The sequence below is a fragment of the Colobus angolensis genome, unplaced genomic scaffold, assembly GCF_000951035.1.
Source record: "Colobus angolensis palliatus isolate OR3802 unplaced genomic scaffold, Cang.pa_1.0 Scaffold40, whole genome shotgun sequence".
Taxonomy (NCBI): domain Eukaryota; kingdom Metazoa; phylum Chordata; class Mammalia; order Primates; family Cercopithecidae; genus Colobus; species Colobus angolensis.
Genome location: NW_012117377.1, coordinates 1,695,730 through 1,717,698, shown reverse-complemented (window position 1 = coordinate 1,717,698; position 21,969 = coordinate 1,695,730). Strand labels below are relative to the sequence as shown.

At 41.1% G+C, this 21,969-nt stretch overlaps 1 protein-coding gene across 2 annotated transcripts in view; it reads right to left on the bottom strand.

Moving 5' to 3' along the window:
- Positions 1–563: 563 nt before the first annotated feature.
- Positions 564–21,969, bottom strand: part of CHRM3 (cholinergic receptor, muscarinic 3) — a 528,952-nt gene continuing 507,546 nt past the window's right edge. For both annotated transcript variants that reach the window (XM_011955677.1, XM_011955675.1), the window contains one exon: positions 564–2,551. In XM_011955677.1, coding sequence (XP_011811067.1) covers positions 760–2,532 — 1,773 coding nt within the window. In that variant the 5' untranslated portion in view covers positions 2,533–2,551 and the 3' untranslated portion in view covers positions 564–759. The remainder of the gene's footprint in view (positions 2,552–21,969) is intronic.

Here is a 21,969-nt window from a genome sequence, read left to right as displayed (position 1 = left end):
TGTTGCATTAGGATCCTAGAGAACTTCAGTCACCAAAGTACTGAAAGCGTATATTGCAGGAATAATTTGCCAGTTCAGTGTTTCCCATGATATTATATACACTATGTGTGTGCGTGCAGAACTCACACATATATATATATACTTAAGTATTTTTATTTGTACGAAACTTGAACTGCACAAAACAGTACTTTGCAAGAATCAAGAATCAAGTCCACAAATAGAGTTTAACAACACACCAAAGAAAAGACAGGAAGCTCTATTGGGACAAGAAGATTCAGCTTTGCAACGTGTGAAATAATTTTGGAACCACAGATTCTTTAGCCTGCAGTGTTCCTCGTGGGGTCTGGATTCCCACTTTTGGGATCCTTGGGAAGAATGTGGGAACTGGGTCAGCTATGCTCATGTGAGATTCTAAAGCTATTGGGAATTAAAGACCCAGGCAAATCAATTTGGGTATATAATTGCTGTGAAGCAATTATTTTTCTCCTGTTTAAGGAAAAAAACATGTAAAGTCTATTTCAGAATAAATTTCTTTATATTCAGTAGTATGTTTTTTGTTTTTTTTTTTGCTAAATTGGTATTGACTTTTTCAGTTAAAATGGGTTTATTCAATGGATCAGTAAACAGGCAGCTTCTTTCACATCCGGGTGATAAAATCATTTTTATCATCACCAGAAATCACCCCACCCTCAGCTTCCTCCTCCTAAGGTCTGTGGGTTGATGTGTGCGTTTCGTCACTGCTATTGATAAAACCTCATTCTACAAGGCCTGCTCGGGTGCGCGCTTGTGAAAAATGACCGACTGTCTCTGCTGGTACTGCTGCTTGCGCCTCTTTTTTTTGTCACACTGGCACAGCAGCAGCATCTTGAAAGTGGTTCTGAATGTTTTGTTGCACAGGGCATAGCACACGGGGTTCACGGTGCTGTTGATGTAGCACAGCCAGTAGCCCAGATTCCAAAAGGTTTTGGGTATGCAGCTGTCACAAAAGGTGTTCACCAGAACCATGATATTGTATGGGGTCCAAGTGATGATGAAGGCAAGCAAGATCGCACTGAGGGTCTGGGCTGCTTTCTTCTCCTTGACGAGGGACATCCTTTTCCGCTTAGTGATCTGACTTCTGGTCTTCAGAGCAAACCTCTTGGCCAGAGTGGCTTCCTTGAAGGACAGAGGTAGAGTGGCCGTGGTCTTACCCACTGAGGAGTTGACATCAGAAGTCTTGGCTGTGTCCACGGCTGACTCTAGCTGGATGGGAAGCTTGGAGAAGCTTTTTGGAAAACTGCCTCCATCGTCCACGCTCTTCTGGGCCTGCAGCTTGTTAGCTTTCCTCTCCAAGTCCACCATCCCCAGCTCCTCCTCAGGCACCTGCAGGTTGTCAGACGAGGGTAACTTGGTGGAGTTGAGGATGGTGCTGTGACCTGGAAGCTTGAGCACGATGGAGTAGATGGCTCTCGTCTCGGAGCCAATGTCCTCCTCATCGGAGGAGGCGGAGTTCTCCAGGGAGGCAGCAGCATCATTGTTGTTCCAACTGTCACTGCTGCTGTGGTCTTGGTCCACCTGCTCGGAGCTGGGTTTCCAGCTCTTGGTTGTGAACCAGAAGTGGCAGCGGCTGTACTTCCTCCTGTTGGAGCGTTTCATGCTTTGCTGTTGAAGTTCATAACTGCTGCAGCTTCGAGAACTGCCTGTGGGGTGGACAAAGTTTTCTGTCTCTGCCTCTGTCCCAGAGGCTTGCAGCCCAGCAAGCTCTTTGGTACGCTTTTCAGTTTCCTTATAGATCCTCCAGTATAAAATAGTCATAATGGTGACAGGCATATAAAAAGCAGCGATGGCTGTGCCAAAAGTAATGGTGGGTTCACTGAGGAACTGAATGAAGCACTCTCCTGGAGGCACAGTTCTCTTTCCAACAAAGTATTGCCAGAACAAGATGGCAGGAGCCCAAAGGACAAAGGAGATGACCCAAGCCAGACCGATCATCACACCAGCTCTCTTTGTTGTTCGTTTGGCTCGGTACGTGAGCGGCCTCGTGATGGAAAAGTATCTGTCAAAGCTGATGACCAGAAGATTCATAACAGAGGCATTGCTGGCTACGTAGTCAATGGCAAGCCAGAGGTCACAGGCCAAGTTCCCTAAGGCCCATCGATTCATGATGATGTAGGTCGTAAACAGATTCATTGAAATGACCCCAATTATCAGATCCGCGCACGCCAGGCTTAAGAGGAAGTAGTTGTTGACCGTCTTCAGCTGCTTGTTGACCTTAAATGACACAATTACCAGGATGTTGCCGATGATGGTCACCAAGGCCAGGATGCCCGTTAAGAAAGCGATGAAGACCACCTGCCAGACGGTATGACCTCCCAGAGGGTCATCGGTGGCACCGTTCGGAGAGGAGAAATTCCCGGCTGCTCCAGAAGCGTTGTAGCTGCCGAAATGAGTGACGGTTCCCGGGGGCAGCCCTGCATCGGAGGGGCTGTGTATCCAGGAGGAGCTGATGTTTGGAAACAAAGGCGAGGTTGTACTGTTATTGTGCAAGGTCATTGTGACTCTCTGACATAGTCTAGGGGAAGAAAAGAGAGAAAAGACGGAGTTAGAAAAATTTCTGCCTTTATTTGCTTGTTCTTTGCATTGCATACGTTAAAAGACATGGAAGGCCTATGACAGGATGCTGAATCTCTATGAAGCCAAACATTATCAAGTTCATTCTCTTATTTTAAATGAATGGAGTCTAGAGCACACAGACATTGATTTGTTTGAGATAATATTGTATAATTGGTGGCATGCACTGAACATTGTGCTTTTTTCCCACATTTTTCTCATTTCTAAATATATTCCATGTAATTCTGTTACTAAACAAAATCACCCTTACTTCTCTTATTTTGTAAAGGTGAAAAATATCGGACATTTCTATTACAATTATCCAAACAGTTTTATCATCATGCTAAATTGATAACTTGACTTGATTTGCATTTTATCTATCTGGGCATTTACCCATCTGAGACTTGAGAAATACACAAATTTAAGGTGATACCAGCCATTTAAGCCTCACTAAAATGAGCAGTGCCAACCTGGAGAAGGGATAAAACCAATGTAAATCAATTCATATTATATTATCTCTTTGAGACAGAATTGAAAAAGTCAGATATCAGTTCCTTGTAAGGACTGGTAACACGACTATCTCCCGGGAAGCTGTCTTCTACTTGATGACCTGCAGATGAACTTTTAGCAGAATGTTTTGAATGGACCAAACCAGTTTTAAATATTTCTAGTATTTAGATCTTTTAGATCCAAGCATGAAAACGTATTTTAGCGTGTCATACATATGTGAACAAATGGGCATGCCCACACACATTTGCATATAAAAGTTGCAAAACTGCAACTAGTGCTTTCAAACGCTTGTTGCTAGAGTATATGAACAACTAAGAACCATTACAAATAAGGTGCCACCAGTAAGACCCCCTTGGTGTCGCTGCTGGCCTTGGTTGTGACCTGCACCATTCTCTCAGAGCCTCCAGGGCTGTACTTCCGGGACACCACTGGCTCAGGAATTCACACACCACCAGCCACTGTACACTAGATAAGCAAATCATTCCTCAATTAGTGTCATTCTATGAGTTCAAAGTTTGATCATACTAGCAAAAATCTATTGTGTACCCTGCTACTGCATTTATGCTCTCGGTTAAAAAAAAAATCGTCAACAATAAACTCTTACAGATAAACATATATGTGCAAGTGCAGTGCGAGAGTCCTAAATCAAGTCTTAGGGTATTGAATGTCAGCATTTTCACAGAGTGTCTCTCAAAGCAGTAGTCAGATTCACACAGGGCCTTCTGGAAAGGCTTTCTGGTATAGCAGGAAGACTATGGGTCAAAAGGCATAGTTCAAATCTGTTTGACCACTTCCTGGAGGTGAGATCTTAGATATTTAACTTCTTTGAGTCCAAGTTTTCTCATTAAAAATGGGAATGATAATTTTCTGCATAATAGAATCAATTGTTGATAAATTCTTTTCAGAATTCAATAATAAGTGACCAAAGAAGCTTCATTTCTCATCAAAATGTTTTAACATATATAAAGTACTTAGAACAGGAGCTGATACAGTAAATGCTATATGAGTATCTGTGATTATTATCTTATTCTTTTTATTGAACAATGAACTCTTTGCTTTGACTGCCAGGATGCTCAGAGCTACATTTAGTGCAATAATAAATGTTAGTAGAAATTATTTATTGGACATTTACTATGTGGTACATGTTGTGCAAATGCATCGTATGCATTATCTTATTTATTTATTATTTTTTTGAGACAGTGTCTCGCCCAGACTGGAGAGCAGTGGTCTGATCTTGGCTCACTGCAGCCTCTGCCTCCCAGGTTCAAGTGATTCTCATGCTCCAGCCTCCTAAGTAGCTGTGATTTCAGGCATGTGTCACCTTACCTGGCTAATTTTTGTGTTTTTAGTAGAGATGGGGTTTCACCATGTTGACCAGGCTAGTCTCAAACCCCTGGGCTCAAATTATCTGCCCATCTTGGCCTCCCAAAGTGCTGGGATTATAGGCGTGAGCTGCCGTGCCCAGTGTATTATCTCATTTAATCCTTAAATAACCTCATTTTACAGGAAAGGAAGACACATTTAAATAATCTGTGCAAGGAATTGACCTAACAAGGGGACGTGTCGGGGGACCTAAAGAGTTCCATCCAGACAATCTGAACCCACAGCCTCCATGTGTAACTGTGAGGCTATGCTGCCTCTCCACCAGCTCCTTCCAGGATTCCAGAGAATCCTATACAACTAGCCCTTCCTAGCTGGTTAAAAATCATCATACACCTCCTTAAGGTGGAATTGATGTACATTGAAAATTTAATGAGATACTCCTTATCACCTAAAACAATGGCAAAGATACAGATGATTCGATACATTCAGCATTCACAGAAATATGACAAAAATAATCAATTTTCATGGTCTTGGGGTTGCAGTATACGTTGGTCATTTGAAAGGCAATTTTGCAGTTTGTAAAAAATGCCAAAATCCATGACCTCAGGAGCTGTCTGACTCTATGTATACACATAAAACCTATGATGTTAGACATAAATACACTCACATACGCACATATAAATACATGTACACATGTTCACTTTAGTGCTCTTTGAAATAATAAAAAATTTGAAATAGTCTAAGTATTCTAATATAATACTCAATTACAGAGAGGAATAATACAAAATATTCTGTATAATCTAACATTATTTTCCCATAGCTAAAATATCCGACATTGCACTAATTTTCAATTTTAGGAAATTGATGAGACTATTCTCTCTCTTTTTTTTTTTAATATTTCAGTTTTATCAGGTGTCAACTTACACTTAACTCTCATTCTCTCGCACTGAGTGATGTCTGGGTTTGGAAAGTGTTACATGCTGTTTGTAGCACACAGTTACATTCAGGGTTTCTTCCAAGATGCATGTACAGAAGATCTGTCTGCGGTTCTCCATCCAGATCCCAGTTTACAGCAGTTCTACAGGTGTTTGCCTTGTTATCTCTCCATTGCTGACTGTGTATATCCCACCGCACTGTGACTGTGTATATCCCACTCCACGCTGACTGTGTATATCCCACTCCACTGTGACTGTGTATATCCCACTCCACGCTGACTGTGTATATCCCACTCCACGGTGACTGTGTATATCCCACTCCACGGTGACTGTGTATATCCCACTCCACGGTGACTGTGTATATCCCACTCCACGGTGACTGTGTATATCCCACTCCACGGTGACTGTGTATATCCCACTCCACGGTGACTGTGTATATCCCACTCCACGGTGACTGTGTATATCCCACTCCACGGTGACTGTGTATATCCCACTCCACGCTGACTGTGTATATCCCACTCCACGCTGACTGTGTATATCCCACTCCACGGTGACTGTGTATATCCCACGTGTATATCCCACTCCACGGTGACTGTGTATATTCACAAGGACAGATGTGTCTTTAATCAGGTCAACACCCTGTCTCTGAGGTTAATAACTACTATTACTATTGGTCTACTGGGGAGTCTGGGGTGCCTCTTAAATGCTCTTATCCCCATATGCTGATAACTGGCATTTGGTCCTCTTTAGCTTATCATCTTTGTTCACCCATTTTTGTTTGTTTGTTTTCCAGCACCGGACCTGTGTTTATTTCTCATGTACTCTGAAGAGCCTTTCTCTTTCCAAAATCTCCTTCACCCCTGAGATTCCTGAACATAGCAGTGACATTTCCTCATTTCTACTATCTAGGTCTCTGCTTTTATGTCCCATGGGAGGCAATCATGTCCTGAGGCCCAAATTTCAGGTCTTTAGCCATGCTGGTTTTATTATAAATAAATGTAATGCCCAATCATCCTGATGCTTTATTCATATTTGTGCTGATGATACTTCTTTCATCTTTGTTGGTTAAAGCCATGCAGTGGGTATCTGTTTTTTGTCTTTCTTTGGACTGTCTTTTTGGAAATAGCCTGTCACCCATAGTGTGTAGTTTGGGACAGGCATCAATCAGATAGTCCTGGCTCATCTACCACAACAATGAACATGAAGAAGACCCAGGCAGGAGGGCTGATCTGGGGATTTGATGTGGATGTTGGAATGAGACAGTAATTCTCTTTTATTTGGAATTACTAGGTGCCAATCACCCTATTTGCCACCACATGGGAAACCAAGAGCAAGCAAACATAGAGGAAAGGCATGGAGGAAGGAGAGAGACAGGAGGGAGTGTGGCAAACAGCATGATGATGTTGTCCTTTGAAACCTGAATTTAGCCACTCCTGAGGTCAATACCACCTCCTTGACCTTGCCTTTCCTTTGTTGCCAGGGCTACCAGAGACACTTTCTGTCACCTGCAACTGGAAGGTGTTCCGTCAATATCAATGCATGCTCATTTAACCACTGCTAGTGTTAGATTATGGTGATTGGTTCTGTGGAATTCAGGGAGTTCACAGTCTCTGCATTTCATAAACTCACCCCTACGTAAGAGATGGAATACTAATAAAATATTTTAAAAAGCACAAGTTATTTAGGCAATATCAAATCACTCTCGGTGGATAATCACATGATGTTTGTTACATTAAACAACAATTTAATTTGCTCTGTTGACCTATATTATTGAAGAATATAAGTAAGAATTTTTGAAATTAGCCTAAGGTCAATTATTTTCTTTTAGTCCCTTTCATCCTGGGACTCTGAAGAGCCCCCCAAAATGAATAGTATTCTAGTCCAATTATGCTTTGTTTGACTACAGAAAATGAAAGAAGCCAGGATTGAGGAAAGACAGCTATTGGTGAGTTTAGTTGTCGGTATTGGGTTAATTAAATACCTGTTTATCTTTGACCTGTATTCTTTGGCATATCTACCACTGGCCATCATCCTTCTTACACTTGGACATTCATTCAATATCTAATACCTTTCTGAAGTTCTCAGACATGTGCTTTTCCTTATTTAAAAATGTTTTAGTCCCTTTCTGTCATGCAATAGATGTGCAGTATGAGATGAGCAAAAGTTTTAAAGGTAGACAAGAACCATTAGAGGGAAATGACTTGTAGGCATTTGCTTACCCATGTGATACAACATCCAAAGGACAAGAGTTCATAAGTTAACGAGTTACTAGTCAATAACCATGGCAGTCCTAATGCTACCCTTGGGTTTCCTTCTAAGGACCTCAGATATTAAAGCAACGAGAAAGAAGGGAATGTGGTATATGAACATAACTTTGAGGAAAATAAAGCCTTTTGAATGGGAAGCAGAAATTATGAGCAAAGCACACTACTAAAACCCATTGTGACTTGTAGCTATGAAGGGAGAAATGTTTAGGAAGTCGTGGGTACTCATTTGGAGTTCTGATGTGATGAGATACATTAATACCACTCTATTAATAAATACGATGTTCTCATCATCATTAATTTTTTTTTATTAGAAAGCAGCAGAGCAGAGTTGAAAAGCTGTGGTCTTTGGAGTTTTGCTGATTTGGGTCTGAGTTCTGGGTTGGCCTGGGAGATGTATAAACTTACCAAATTACTTGACTACTTTGAGACGACCTTTCTTCATCTATAAAACTAGAATACTGTCACCTGATCTGTGGATTATGGAGAAGATAAGAAGCATTGTGTTGTTGTAGGGTAATACTCTGAAGTATTAACGGGGATCTTGCCTCCCTTCTCCCAATGCTAACTTTTCGTGTTCTCAGAGTTGCGTTGTTACTGTAGAAACACAGGGAGAAAGAAATCAGTATTTCCTAATTTTTTGCTTTTTAAAATAGACTTTAAATACTCTGGTAGAGAGAAGGGATTTAAAGATAAGGGCTTTTAAACTGCAAACACTTGGTCTTCTGAGCATCAATGTTGGTATACTGACCTACACACTAGGAAAATAAGAAAAATTTCCCCTTGCCACATCCAGAGTGAACAAATTGATATAAGTACTACAAAAGGTGATTTTGAGGTATTAATTATAACTGAAAAGGTATGTAAAATGAACTAGCAATCCAACTGCTAGGTATCTACCCTTTAGAAATTATTGCGTTCGTATGCAATAATATGTATGGGTCGTATGCAACAATACAAGGAGACATGCACAAGGCTATTAACTGAAGCATTTATTTTTATGACAAAAATGAGGAAAATCTATAAGACCATTCATTTGTTTTGAAATGAATTAAAAAATGAGGTCATTCATAAAAGGGAATACTATGCAGCAGAAAAAGGCAATCAACTCGATATATATTAACTTATAACCGTCTAAAAATACTTGTTAAGAAAGGCAAGTTGTGGGATGATAAATACAACATGATAAAATTCAGTTGACAATGAAACACAGCAATAGTATACTGAAGATGTGCATGCCTATATACTAAAGGTGGTATATGTCTATACCACCTTTAGTATATAGACATATACCACCTTTAGTATATTAATGTAATTAAAATTGTCATAAAAGGATAGAAACATATACATGTAAATCATCTATTAGCAGTGGTATTTTGGAGGAGGAAGATAATTAGGATTGAGGGTGATGGACAAAGAAGACTTCAGTTCAGTCTGTAATGTCCCAAATGAGAAAAAAAATTCCCAAAGTTTCCAAAGCCAGAAGGAAGTGAAGAAGAGACTTGAAAGGGGGAAGATATTGGTGATGGTCTCCAAGGAGGGCTGGGGATCTTGCCCTCCACCCTGCTGTTGCTTTTAAATGCGGAGAAGGTTGGAGAAAAAAAAGGTCGCATCTGATAATATTGATCAGACTCAAGGAAGATGCATGCCTCATGCCCTCCTGCCTGGTGCCCAGAGATGGCAGCTGCTCAGAGGTCAGTGGGTCACTGTGGCAGAAGCATCGACGACCTGAATGCGTGTTGTAATGAATTCTTCCTTAGTCTTGCCTAAGACATAAACTCAGCCAGGCAAACACCTTGATTTCAGTGCTGAGACTCTGAACAGGAAATCTGATTGTAAGCTGCTAAGTTTGTGGTGATTTGCTATGCAGAATGGGGCCTCAACAGGCAGCTTCGAGGCAAATTACACAAAAATGAAACTACTGGTCTTGCTCGCCTGAATAAGATGGAGTAAAAATATTATACACACTTTATATGTAAATGAGCAACGTATTATCTCACACACAGGAAATCCTAGTTCTCCTCTGGGTTGTGGATTTTCTCCCCTCATTGCTGTAGGGGGCCTTTCTTGCCTTTGTTCCTCCAAGGGACATTCAGCACCTGCCATGCCTCTTCTGAGTACACTGTCTTTTCTCCACAGCCCAGGTGACGTACATTCCTAGTGCTCCCCAATCTATTCATATCAAGGCTGTACCCAGCTTTATCAAGGAAGACAGTGTCCTTATAGGGCCAGGAAACAGGATTCCTCCCACCTACCCTCATCTTCCTTTGAACATTTTCTATGACCTTCTCCCAGGCCTCGGGGCCACAGCCTCATTAAAAGGACTGTTCTCTGGAGGCTCAGCAATGGAGGTCCTGTCGGTACACAGGATGACATGAGGAGAAACTGATCAGCAGGGCATAAGGACTTCAAAAAAAAAAAAAAAAAAGAATATCTAAAAATACTTATTAGAAATGAGAGTCGTCAAATGTTTTACTTCAGGTATATCTATTATTTCACAGATAATATGTAACTTCCTGAGAATCAGGTCTGCAGGTCAGACCCAAATGAAGCAATGATAATCCTGGGCTAAGAGGCCTCAGTTGATGGTGATTTTCTGAGTAGAAGGTATCATTTCTATGTTTAATATTCCTTCCTCACCCTGACTCAACAGCCTACATTCCGTAGTGTTAGGATATTTTGTGTCAAGGAAGTTCATAGTCTACACTCATTGAATTGATTGATACTGGTGAGGAGACCTATGGGAAGCCTTTCCTTTTAATGCTCAGGAAGAAACAGGTGGTGGGAACAGAGATTCTTGTCAGCCCAGTGATCTTCACATTTTATAAGTAATCCCAGGCAGGATTTCTAGGAATGCAGCCTGCATGAGGGCTCAGGGCATGGTCAGGTAGGTGCAGAGCAGGGGCAAGACCCCTGGCTTCTCTCTGGGGTCAGAGCAGGCTCCCTCCCTGCCAGATTGTGGGTGGAACATTCAGGGAATGGTTACTGAACCATTCCAGACACCAGAGCTCAGGTAAGAAGTGGAAAACTGAGCAAGATCCTGCCCATGGGTACCATGAGTGCCTTTGTGGGGTAGTTACATCTGTGTGTATGTATATATACTTAGTGTATATATACTACATACTTAGTATACTTATATATAGTGTATATATGCTATGTACTTACTATACTTATATACTTGGTGTATATATGCATTGCATGTTGAACTTACTATGTATATACACTATATATATACACACACACATTACACACACACACACTAATTGGTCCACTAATTGGCTGTTGCATTTTGAACTTGGTGTGTGTGTATATATATGTGTGTGTGCGTATACATATACATGTATGTATATACACACATATGTATATATGTGTGTGTATATATGTATGTATGTATATATGTATATATACACACACTAAATTCAACAGATGTATATGTGTGTGTGTATATATATACACACACTGAGTTCAAAACGCAAGAGCCAATTAGTGGGTCAATATGAGAATTAAAAAAGAAAAAAACATACAGCAAATTGAATAGGATATATCAGAATACATATCACATAATGACAATCACACTTCATTAAATTTTTGCTCTACATACACACACGTATAAAATTATGTCTATAGTGGTGAGGTACATACAATGTATTTTGTGTTGAATAATGTTGGAAAGCCACTGCAGTGGATATTTTGACATCTTTTATTAATATTTAAAAGAAGAGGGTGAAACAAAAAATGTGAAAAAAAAAACAAAAAAATTTGACAGTATGGAATTTAGGAGAAATTGAAGGTTAGTTCTAGGAAATTTGCCTTCTTCCCCCTAGTTATGGCAAAAAATAACTTTTCTGGGGTTACAAGTCTGTAAAATCTATAGGTAACTTTAGAAAATGTAAAAACGTGTAAATATCCAGTGTGAAAATAGATGTGAAATTGCTTACAGAAACTGACAAGTCCAACATATATGTGAGGCATCTGTTATAATGAATTCCAAGGAGGCAAACTCATTTCATGTCCTCTGAGCCAAGTAGATAGTACCTATTTGGGAAAAATGTTTGAGGGCTCTCGATTTTTAAACCTGCTGAACTGATTAAAAACGTGTAAATTTTCTAGATGTCTAAATTAATTCTACCTGTATAATTGTTTTTATTACTTTTAACTAATGATACGGGAAAAACCCAAAATATCTTTGCAACATACAGCCAAGCAGTTTTTTCTCAGACCAGCTATTTAGTGTTTCTTCCCTATTTATTATCCAGTCTGCTTCATTTTTCAGGGCTTGTTTTGCGTCTCTCTTTGACTGCCTTCTTTGCTTAGAGTGTCTCTGTTTTCTGCCATAATTCACTATAGCATTCAACGGCGAAAATGACTTTTGAAACTATCCGGTGAATGGAAATACCACATTAAGCCACTAGGTGGCAAAGCAGACTCGGAGAACAACCTCTCTGCCAGCAGGCGCTGAAGCAGCTGCCCATTCCCCACGCTGGTGACCGGGAACTTCAGCTTAGCTCAGTCATGCAGTTCGCGGAGGATATCAAACACAGTCAACAAAGCTTTGCAATCAAACGTGTCTTTAAAGGGAATCCAACTTGTGAACCTGGCTCTTGATATTCATTTCAAGCTGCAAGGGGGAAAGATGTTACCTAATATGGAGCAATGGCTCTTATTGTGAACAAAACATCTCTGAATGCCAAAACTGGAATAAAATTCTATTTAAAAAGGATAATTTTTTTTTTCTAAGAAAGTTGATGTATCATGCTGCCTCCTCCCTTGGTTGCCGCCTTTCCCGGATTTTTACCTGATTTGATAAATATGAACCTCGACAACAAAAACGCAGGATGCTTGGAAAAGGATTTGCATCAGGACCTCTTTTGTGTAGCAGTAGCTGTTGAAATAACACAGTTTTTCCTCAAAACCAAAAACCTAGATTGGACTGATGTTTACCTGCATTAGCACTCTCAAGTCTACAACCTTTTATCATTAGAATATCTAGAGAAATGGCACGAAGCGAAAAGCACATGTGAGTGGTTCTTGTTAAATATTAGTATGACCTCTTCACCTGGAAAGGGCGGACTCCTTGTTGCTGAAGTTACTCTTTTCTGAGAGAAACAGGGAAAGAGTGCAGCTGGATTCCGTTCCACCACAAACAGATTTACTGATTATTCTTCAACATTGTAGCGATGTATTTATTATTACGTGTTTTTAATACTGTGCTTTTATAGTGCAGGATAAAGAACAATGCTTTTAAAATACCAGCCAATCTAATGTAACTGCGGAAGTCATTCTGATGAAAAATCTAGTGAAAACAGTCATTTGGGCTGACTATTTCTAAGACGTCAGTTTATGTACTGAAAGGACACCTGGTGAAGAAAATTCCTTTGGCTTAATATTTATGCTTTCATGATTAAGTTAGACTCGTGATCACTTTTTAATTCAAGGTCCATATTTATCAGAGTATTTAATTTTATATCTGGACATGTTCCACACATCTGATTTCCCTTCAAACTTCAGCCTATTTGCACGCCCCAACTCATACATGTAGATAGAACTGTGTATTTGCAAAGAGAGTAGAAGCAATGTGGGAAACATGCATTGAACAGCTAACACCTGCCATAGCATGTTAGGGCCAAGAAATATACCCCATTCTGCCGTGCGGGCACATTGCCTAGGCACTCTGATCCTACATCCTCATCTGCAAAATGAGAATTATATAATACTTGAGGATTAAATAGAATCTGTATAAAGCACCCAGTATAGCCTGACTGGCCCACAGCAGATTCTCAAAAATGGTAAAATCAATTCAATAATTTTCTATGGCTGGTTGACTTTATGGCAAGGTCTTTTTCATGCCTAACAAGAGCTAACATTTGTTGAGTATAAAGCAGTGGTTTTCAACCCAGGGTGACACTGCCCTAGGGGATTTCTGGCAATGTCTGGGGCCACTTTTCTTGTCACAACCTGGGGAGAATGTGCTACTGACATCTAGTGGGTAGACACTATCAATGCTGATAAACATCCCACAATGCCCAGGACAGCTCCCCACAAAGAATTAAGGTTGCTAAGATATTGATAGTGTGGAGGCTGAGAAACCCTGCTATAAAGAGAGATCATACAGACCCAGAAAAATGTAGCATAGCGTTTTTCAGGAAAACCTGGAAAATGTCCTGATACTTACTAATGAGGCAAACTCTAAATCTCTTCGAGAATCAGGTCCCACTTCTCTGGAAATCACATTCTTCACTCACCCAGCAAAAAAGGAATCTTATATTCGTGTGTTCAACCCTTCAGTCGTTATTTCACGCAGTAAATGTGTTTGAGTACTTCCTGCAAGACTTAGACTGGGTGTGGTTCTGGTTCTAGAAAACCACTTGTTGGCAGTGCCACCAACTAAACAAAATAATTGCAGTGGAAGGAGCAGTATAGATGATTCGCTTTGCTTGAGCTGATGTGGCAGTAACAAAGATAAGGACATTTTGTGAGTCTTGAGGAATAAGACTCCAAGCTGCCATGCAGTCAAGAGAGGGCACAGCATTCCAAACAGACAGAAGAATTCATGTGAAGGTAACTCCCAGTGTCCCCGATGCACTCTGTACATATTCCTGTTACCTCACAGAGCACTTCGCTGTGTCTCTAGGACAGCACAGACCCCTGGAGGGACACTTTCATCTTCACCTACTCAAGGTTGTGCCTTGAGAGTAGCATAATGTCTTTCCCAGAGCAGACCTGAATGATTGCCTCTACTCTGTTTTAATTGAGATGAATAGTTACATTTTGTTGTTGTTGTTTCATAACTTGGAGGTTCAGGGGTACATGGGCAGGTTTGTTATATAGGTACATTGTGTGTTGTGGGGGCTTTGGCGTACAGATTATTTTTACACTCATGTACTAAGCATAGTACCCAATAGGAGATTTTTAATCCTCTCCCTCCTCCCATCCTCCACACTCATGTATGGCCCTGGTATACGTTGTTCCCTTCTTTGTGTCTATGTGTACTCAGTGTTCAGCTCCCACTTATAAATGAGAACATGCAGTGTTTGGTTTTCTGTTCTTGTGTTACTTTGCTTAGGATAATGGCTTCCAGCTTTATCCATGTTGCTGCAAAGGACATGATCTCATTTTTCATGGCTGCATAGTATTCCACAGTGTACGTGTACTACATTTTTTAAAAATCCAGTCTATTGATGATGGGCATTTAGGTTGACTCCATGTCTTTGCTATCGTGAACAGTGCTGTAATAAATGTATGCATGTATGTGTCTATAGGGTAGAACAATTTGTAATAGTTACACTTTGAATGGGAGAACCAGTAACAGAAGGGCTCAAGAAAGCAAAATTTGAGAAAAGGTAAGAGAGCAGGAATAGAGGTTGTGTCTGATGAGCAGTAACTTGGAAGGATGGAGAGCAGAGGACTGGGGGCTCCAGAGGCAGCTGGAAGGAAGACTGAGAAACAAATTTGGGCTTTCTCACAAACTCAGTGACATTCGGGAGGGCTGCACTCAAGAAACGAAAGAATTCAGTGGAATCCATCTTTCAGGACAGGAAGGAGGTACGGCCAGGAGAGAAGGGCATCCCTATATACCTGGGCAGTTGTCGTGGAACTGCTTCAACCTCTACTGCTGCAGAGAAAAAGAGATGAGTTCTCCATAAACATATCCTTTCTTCAAATGTCCGTCTGGTCATGGACACAATCCGGCTAGATTTTTCTGAGGAAAATGAGCATCACATAATACAGAAAATGTTCTGTAATTGTTTTTTGCTGCCCTTGAATTTATCTTCCAGGGCAGTGAATGCTTGCCATATACTGAAGGCACCAGAGGGTCCTGCAAGGTGCTAGACAGCCCGAATTTGTGTCCTGGCTCCTCACTTATGAGCCGTGAGACTTCAGGTTAGTTATTAAAGCTCTGGGATCCTCTGTGCAACACCAGAAAATTAAGACTAGTAACACCGTATGGTTGTTAAGTGATTCAGTGAAACAGTAGGTGAAGCCTTTGACACGTTGGTGGGTTAAGCTTTATGAATGGAAGGCTTCTCGGCCAGGTGCAGTGACTCATGCCTGTAATTCCAGCACTTTGGGAGGCCAGGGTGGGCCGATCACTTGAGGGCATGAGTTCGAGACCAGCCTGGACAACATGGTGAAACCCCGTCTCTACTAAAAATACAAAAAATTAGCCGGGTGTGGTGGCACACGCCTGTAATCCCAGCTACTTGGGAGGCTAAGGCACGAGAATCGCTTGAACCTGGGAGGCAGAGGTTGCAGTGAGCTGAGATTGTGCTACTGCACTCCAGCCTGAATGACAGCATGAGACTCCATCTCAAAAAATAAAAATAAACAAATAAAATAAATGGGAATCTTCTCTCCTGCTTCCTGCACACACTCACAGCTGAGGTCCCTGGGGCGTGCCGGCAAGGCATCCACTTGTGCCTGTGCCAATCCCTGCTTGAATATTTGAAATATCCCTTGTTGAGTACATACATTTTTATTTTACTATTAGGTTGTTAATCCCTTGAAGACAATATCAAAAGCCCTTTTCCTTTTCCTTCCTTTATTGACTTTCCAAATCTGTCTTACAATCTCCAACTGTGATGAAAATAAAGTGGTTCCTTAGTAGATAAAATGTTTAGTGGATCTATATTTGATGCCTATGACTTTATTAGTCATCAGTGTTTCTCAGACAAGCAAATCTGGCCAGGAAAAGACAGTCGTTGTGATTCCTCCCAACAAGGTGAGAGCAAAAGACCCTTAAGATCAAAGCGAATTCTACTGAAGAAGAAGAAGGCGAAGTGGAGGGGGTGAAGAAAGATAAGATACAAAGTAGAAAAACCTCACCAATAGGAAAAACTACGGGTAGGATACTCAGCAAAGGATTTTATATATGGCTAAGGAATTAAAAACTATAGTGGGAAGATAAGGAAATTATGGAAATGAGAAAAAAGCCCACAATTTTATTTGGATTCCTATTGTTTTTTTCAGGGACATGTTTTCTAAATTCTTTTTTTTTTTTTTTTTTACGATTTCAAAGACAAACATCATGAAAACCTCAGGGAATTGCAGATTTTGACCCTACCCTTTCCTCTGCTACTGCTACAGCTGCCAATCACTTCTGTCCTTCAAGGAACAGAATGCTTTTCTAAGTGAAATGCATGTACTGACTCATTTCAGCCACACAATAGCACACGAGGTGGGGACTGTTACGATTTCCACTTTAAGTGTGAAGAAATGGATGCGCCAAGGAGTGGAAGACTTGTCCCAAGTCCCACGGCTGACTGTAAATGCAGATGCAGGATGCCACACACACAGGCTGGTTCTCAGGTCTGTTTCCTAATCTCTGTCCTCGTAAGCAGATCTTCCATGAACAAGCAAAATTTTAAAACAATACCTAAGCTTATGAAGCAGAAACTCAGTCCTCTTGCTGTTGCCTTTCTCATTCCCATGCCCTAGAGGTAATCCCTGGTAGCAGTTTACTAAGTAAATATTTGTTAGATGAATGGATATATTCTTCCAAAATGTGTTCTTTTGCAAAATGACATATGCATAGTTTTAAACACTCAGTGTGTGCCAGGCACTGTTCGCTGTGTGTACACATATTAATTCATTTCATCCTCACTGGGATCCTGTGAGTTAAGAGTCTATTATTTAGTCACTAGATGAAAAAATGAAGCCACGGAGAGGTTCTGAGACGGAGCCAGTGTCACACAGCTCCTAGGAAGCCAGAGTTAAGACTTAAACCAAAGCCATCTGATCCAAGATTTTATTCCCAAGCCTCCAATATGTATTATGTTCTCTAGCTTGCTTTTATTTTCATTAAACGATATATTGTGGACATCTTTCCTATTCCGTGCAAATACATCTATATGTCACACACACTTTAAAAATAACCCCAAAACGTAAAGAGACACTGTCCAGGATTCAGATGTGGGCACATTATGTCCTTGGCGAAAATAGGATTTCCAGGACAGGAAGGTGCATGAGACACTGTGTTTGCTGAAGACTCTTTTAAGTGAAATGTTGCAGAGCTCAGCATCAGTGGGGCCAATACAAATCTAAGATACTTTGAAAAAAAATAGCTAGTTTCTAGATTCATTTTTCTCCACTAGATCTAATATAATTTTAGTAAAAAGTGAAAGCTGCATGTCTCATTTTACCAGTGTCAAAGGAGCTAGTCATCAACCATCTGTCCCACATCATAAAACTGTATAAAATCAAATAATTAATAAATATGCAAGGATTGCAATGAAGTTTAAGATGGAGCCGGAGCTTAAGGAACATTTTTATTAAAACAATAAACTCCAAGGTCATTTGCAGATTTTGATTAAATCATAAAATATAAATTAAATTCTTTAAACTTGATACACAAGAATAAAAGACGATTATTTTAATGAAAGTACCACCTATCTGTGAAAATGAAACAAGTACAGAAACTGCAAGAATCCAAATAATAATAAAATGTCTACTTTGGCACAGCCTATATAATTAAATATTAGAAAACAATGATCTCTTGTTTTGAATTTCCTGAAACCAAATGGAAACTAAAGCTCATATCACTATTAGTTCTGGCTCTCTGGGATTAAAAACAAAGGGCCAAAGGAATAAAGTTGAGCCAGTCAAACAAAACAGTGCGAATCCTTATTCTAAAACATGAGAGGACTATGATCGAAAAAACTCAACACCAAAAGTGTGTGTAAGCTAATAAAATTCTAAGCCTCTTACTTGACTCAACAGACCATCTCTTGGCCAAAGGGACTCTAGGGTGACCTTGAACACTGAGTTCTCGGCTGTGATGGGGTAGATGAGACACACCTTGCTATACCCCTGCCCTCAATACCTAGGATGAAGCTTTCTTCCCTTAGCTGAACAGAAACCATCCCTTTCAAACTCCACTCTGATATCAACCAACCCCCTGATGCTGCCCCTCCTTCTTTGCCTGATAAGGGACCATCTACATGGAGTGGCTCTGGCCAGTCTATGGAGAATGTGCAGCGAGGGTTTTCGTGTCCCCTGCTTCACCTTTTGACGTCAGAGGGCTGGAAACTCCACCTTCAGGTCATGCTAGTGCTGCCGTTTTTTGTATATAGGACCCACGAAGGGGCATGAAGCTCATTTGTGCATGTGTGTACATTTCTCCCTTCATAAATGTTCATGACACTTCCTATAGTTTATTAAATATGTATATTAGGCCACACTACTCGGCGAAATTCCTGTTCCCATTGTGTCTGTTTTTGCTTCTGACAGGAAGTTATGCTTCTTAGCCTGTCAGAATGGCCACCCTCAAGCTGCAACTCTTTATGGGAACTAAAGCTCTCCTTCGCAAACTCTTGAACCTAGTCATTTTTCAGTTGGCATGTGAAAGCAATACAGATGGAAAGATTTATTCAGAGGGAAAAAAGAAATTATACTGAAATTTATGAATAAAAACAAAAATTAAGTGCAGGTTGAATGCTGAGGTTAGGTGCCTGGAACTATTTTTAGAAAACCCCTACATTGCACCTCCTCTGGGCGACAGAACTCTGGCTGCCTGGGCTGTGCATGAGGATCTCAGCATAGAAAGTCCCTTGCCCTGATCAGTTCAGACGTGTCATCTTTCCCCACCCACCTCTAGGCTCCCTGAGGATAAGAAAGGGGCACATATGGATATACAGGCAGTAAGGAGACAATTTAGAACCATCTACACCTGATTGCAGACTGTCTGCGTACACCTAGGTTACCAGTGCAGATGACCTCATCCTGCAAGGCTTGTCTTTCCCTTTCCTGGGATCTTATATGAAGGGCGCATAATTCGGTGGTTGAGATGTGATGAAATCCTTATCTGTGGCAAACATTATCAATTGGAACTTCCTGATGACAACATGCATCAAACACTTTATAGAATTAATACGCTGCAAAGGAATGGACAAGCTTCCCCAAAGGAATTCTTTTTTGCAATTGCCAACTCCCAGATTCAAATGATTTAATAATCTTTATGATGAGAGTGGAAGATTCAACGTGTCTTATTGTGTTAATATTTGAAGTTGCACTGCACCATGTACAGTGCTATGAACGTTGCTGAACAGTGATATTTCAGGATGTACAATATGACCCAAAGTATAAGCAACCCTATAATAATTGGTACTGCCCACCATATTTTAAGTGCCTGCTGTGCGTCCTGCAATATATGACATATATATTCATTAGGTTAAATCCTTATAATAATTCAGTAATTCAGACATTATTCTCGGTATTGTATGCATGAGGACACTGATGCTCAGAGGCGTTAAGAGGAAACTTGCCTGAGGAACATTTGACTAGTTAAGTAGCAGTACTAGGAAATGGACTGTGTATGCCAAACTCTAAAACTAAAACACACAGTCTCTCTTCTTTTTTTTTCTTTTGAGATGGAGATGGAGTTTCACTCTTGTTGCCCAGGCTGGAGTGCAAAGGCATGATCTCAGCTCACCACAACCTCTGCCTTCTCTCTGCAACCTCAACTCCTGCAGCCTCACCTCAACTTCGGCCTCGCAGGTTCAAGTGATTCTCCTACCTCAGCCTCCCGAGTAGCTGAAATGACAGGCATGCCCCACCAGGCCTGGCTAATTTTGTATTTTTAGTAGAGATGGGGTTTCTGCATGTTGGTCAGGCTGGTCTCAAACTCCTGACCTCAGGTGATCCACCCGCCTCGGCCTCCCAAAGTGCTGGGATTACAGGCGTGAGCCACCATGCCCGACTCTCCATTTGTTTAACTTACACTACTGTGGGGTCCTCTTGTGACTGGCATTAACCATGTGATTATTGTTCTGTTCATACATTTCCAGTTCTGCATTCAACACTGATTTGATTCCTCTGTACTCTGTGACGGATGTATACCAGAAACCGCCAAGACCAAAGGCCCTTTGAAATGTACACTATACTCCTTGAGGCAAGCATTATCTTTCTCTCTCACCACCATCATTATGCCTGATGCTCTCTGCAAGACTGTCATTTAGAATTGGTTACATTTCCGACGGAGGCCATGAGCACAGCCTCAGCCCATCCCAGCCCAGGTGTGGTAGCCCGGGACTGACTGACTGAAACACCATCTCTCCCGAACTGCTGATAAAGTGAATGTGATACAAGAGGTAGAAAGAAATTCTTTAGGCAGATAGTGTGAAAGAGTCCTTGGCAGAGCTTCCCTTTCAACAAAAAGCAGCCCAAGAAATCATTTTTTTTTTCTAATAAAAAGCAGCCTGAAAAATTGAGCTGCAAACATAGATAAGGAAGCTGGAAGCTTGCACAGGGGAATGCTAGCAGCTGTAGGGCTACCTGGGGGCCAGGCAAGTCCAACATGGAGGCTCCATCTTCCCTGTTTGTGTTACCATGTGTACAGTAAAGGGATGGACAACATGGCACAGGTCAGGCAGAAAACGTACCTGCATAATAAAAGATTAAGGTGGGGGCTACCAGAAATTGACCCCTATGCAAATAGCGCACCTAGTCCTAGCCAGTTTTTCGTGCCCTAGGCAAATGGCACAACTGGTCCAACCAATCTTCCGTGCCTTATGTAAATCCAACACCACCTCCTCACCAGGCATCTATAAACCCTCCTGCATTTCACTGTGGATCTGGTGATCCATTCCTCCAGGACCCCTCTTTCCAGCAGAGAGCTGTTCTCTTTCTTACGTCTGTTAAACTTCCTCTTTACTTCACTCTGTGTGTGTCTGCATCCTTGACTTCCCTGGCCATGAGACAATGAACCTTGGGTATCACCCCAGACAATGAGGCTGCTTCAAATGGACTGGAGTATCATTACCAGCCCACAATGGAGATGACAACGTACTTGGTTGCCCTCCGTTGCTGGCTTAGCTTGATTAACCAGTCTGCATAAACCATAGGTAAGAGCCAACAACAGAGGTGGACTGAATTCTTTGAGTGGGTTTTACATGACAGAAGCAGCAGCATTAAGATCCCCACATTCCTTCCCTTAACACTAACCAATTAGCAAACCTGGGTTTGGGACACTACTGATGAAACTTAATTGTTCACGGAGGTTGATTAACATATTACTCGGTTTCTCCCCATGAAGGCATCAGGCAATTGCATCAGAATTGATGCAATGCTACGTGATCCCACCTAATTCAGTCTATTTTTCATTGCCACTTTATTTTTTTTTTGAGGCAGGGTCTCACTCTGTGGCCCAGGTTGGAGTGCAGTAGTGCAATCATGGCTCACTGCAGCCTCAACCTCCTGGACTGGGCTCAAGCAATCCTCCTGACTCAGCCTCCTGGGTAGCTAGGACTACAGGTGTGTACCACCATGCCTGGCTAACCATAAAAATGTTTTTTTGCAGTGACAGGGTCTTGCTATGTTGTCCTTCTTCTTTTTCCCTTTTTTTTTTTTTTTTT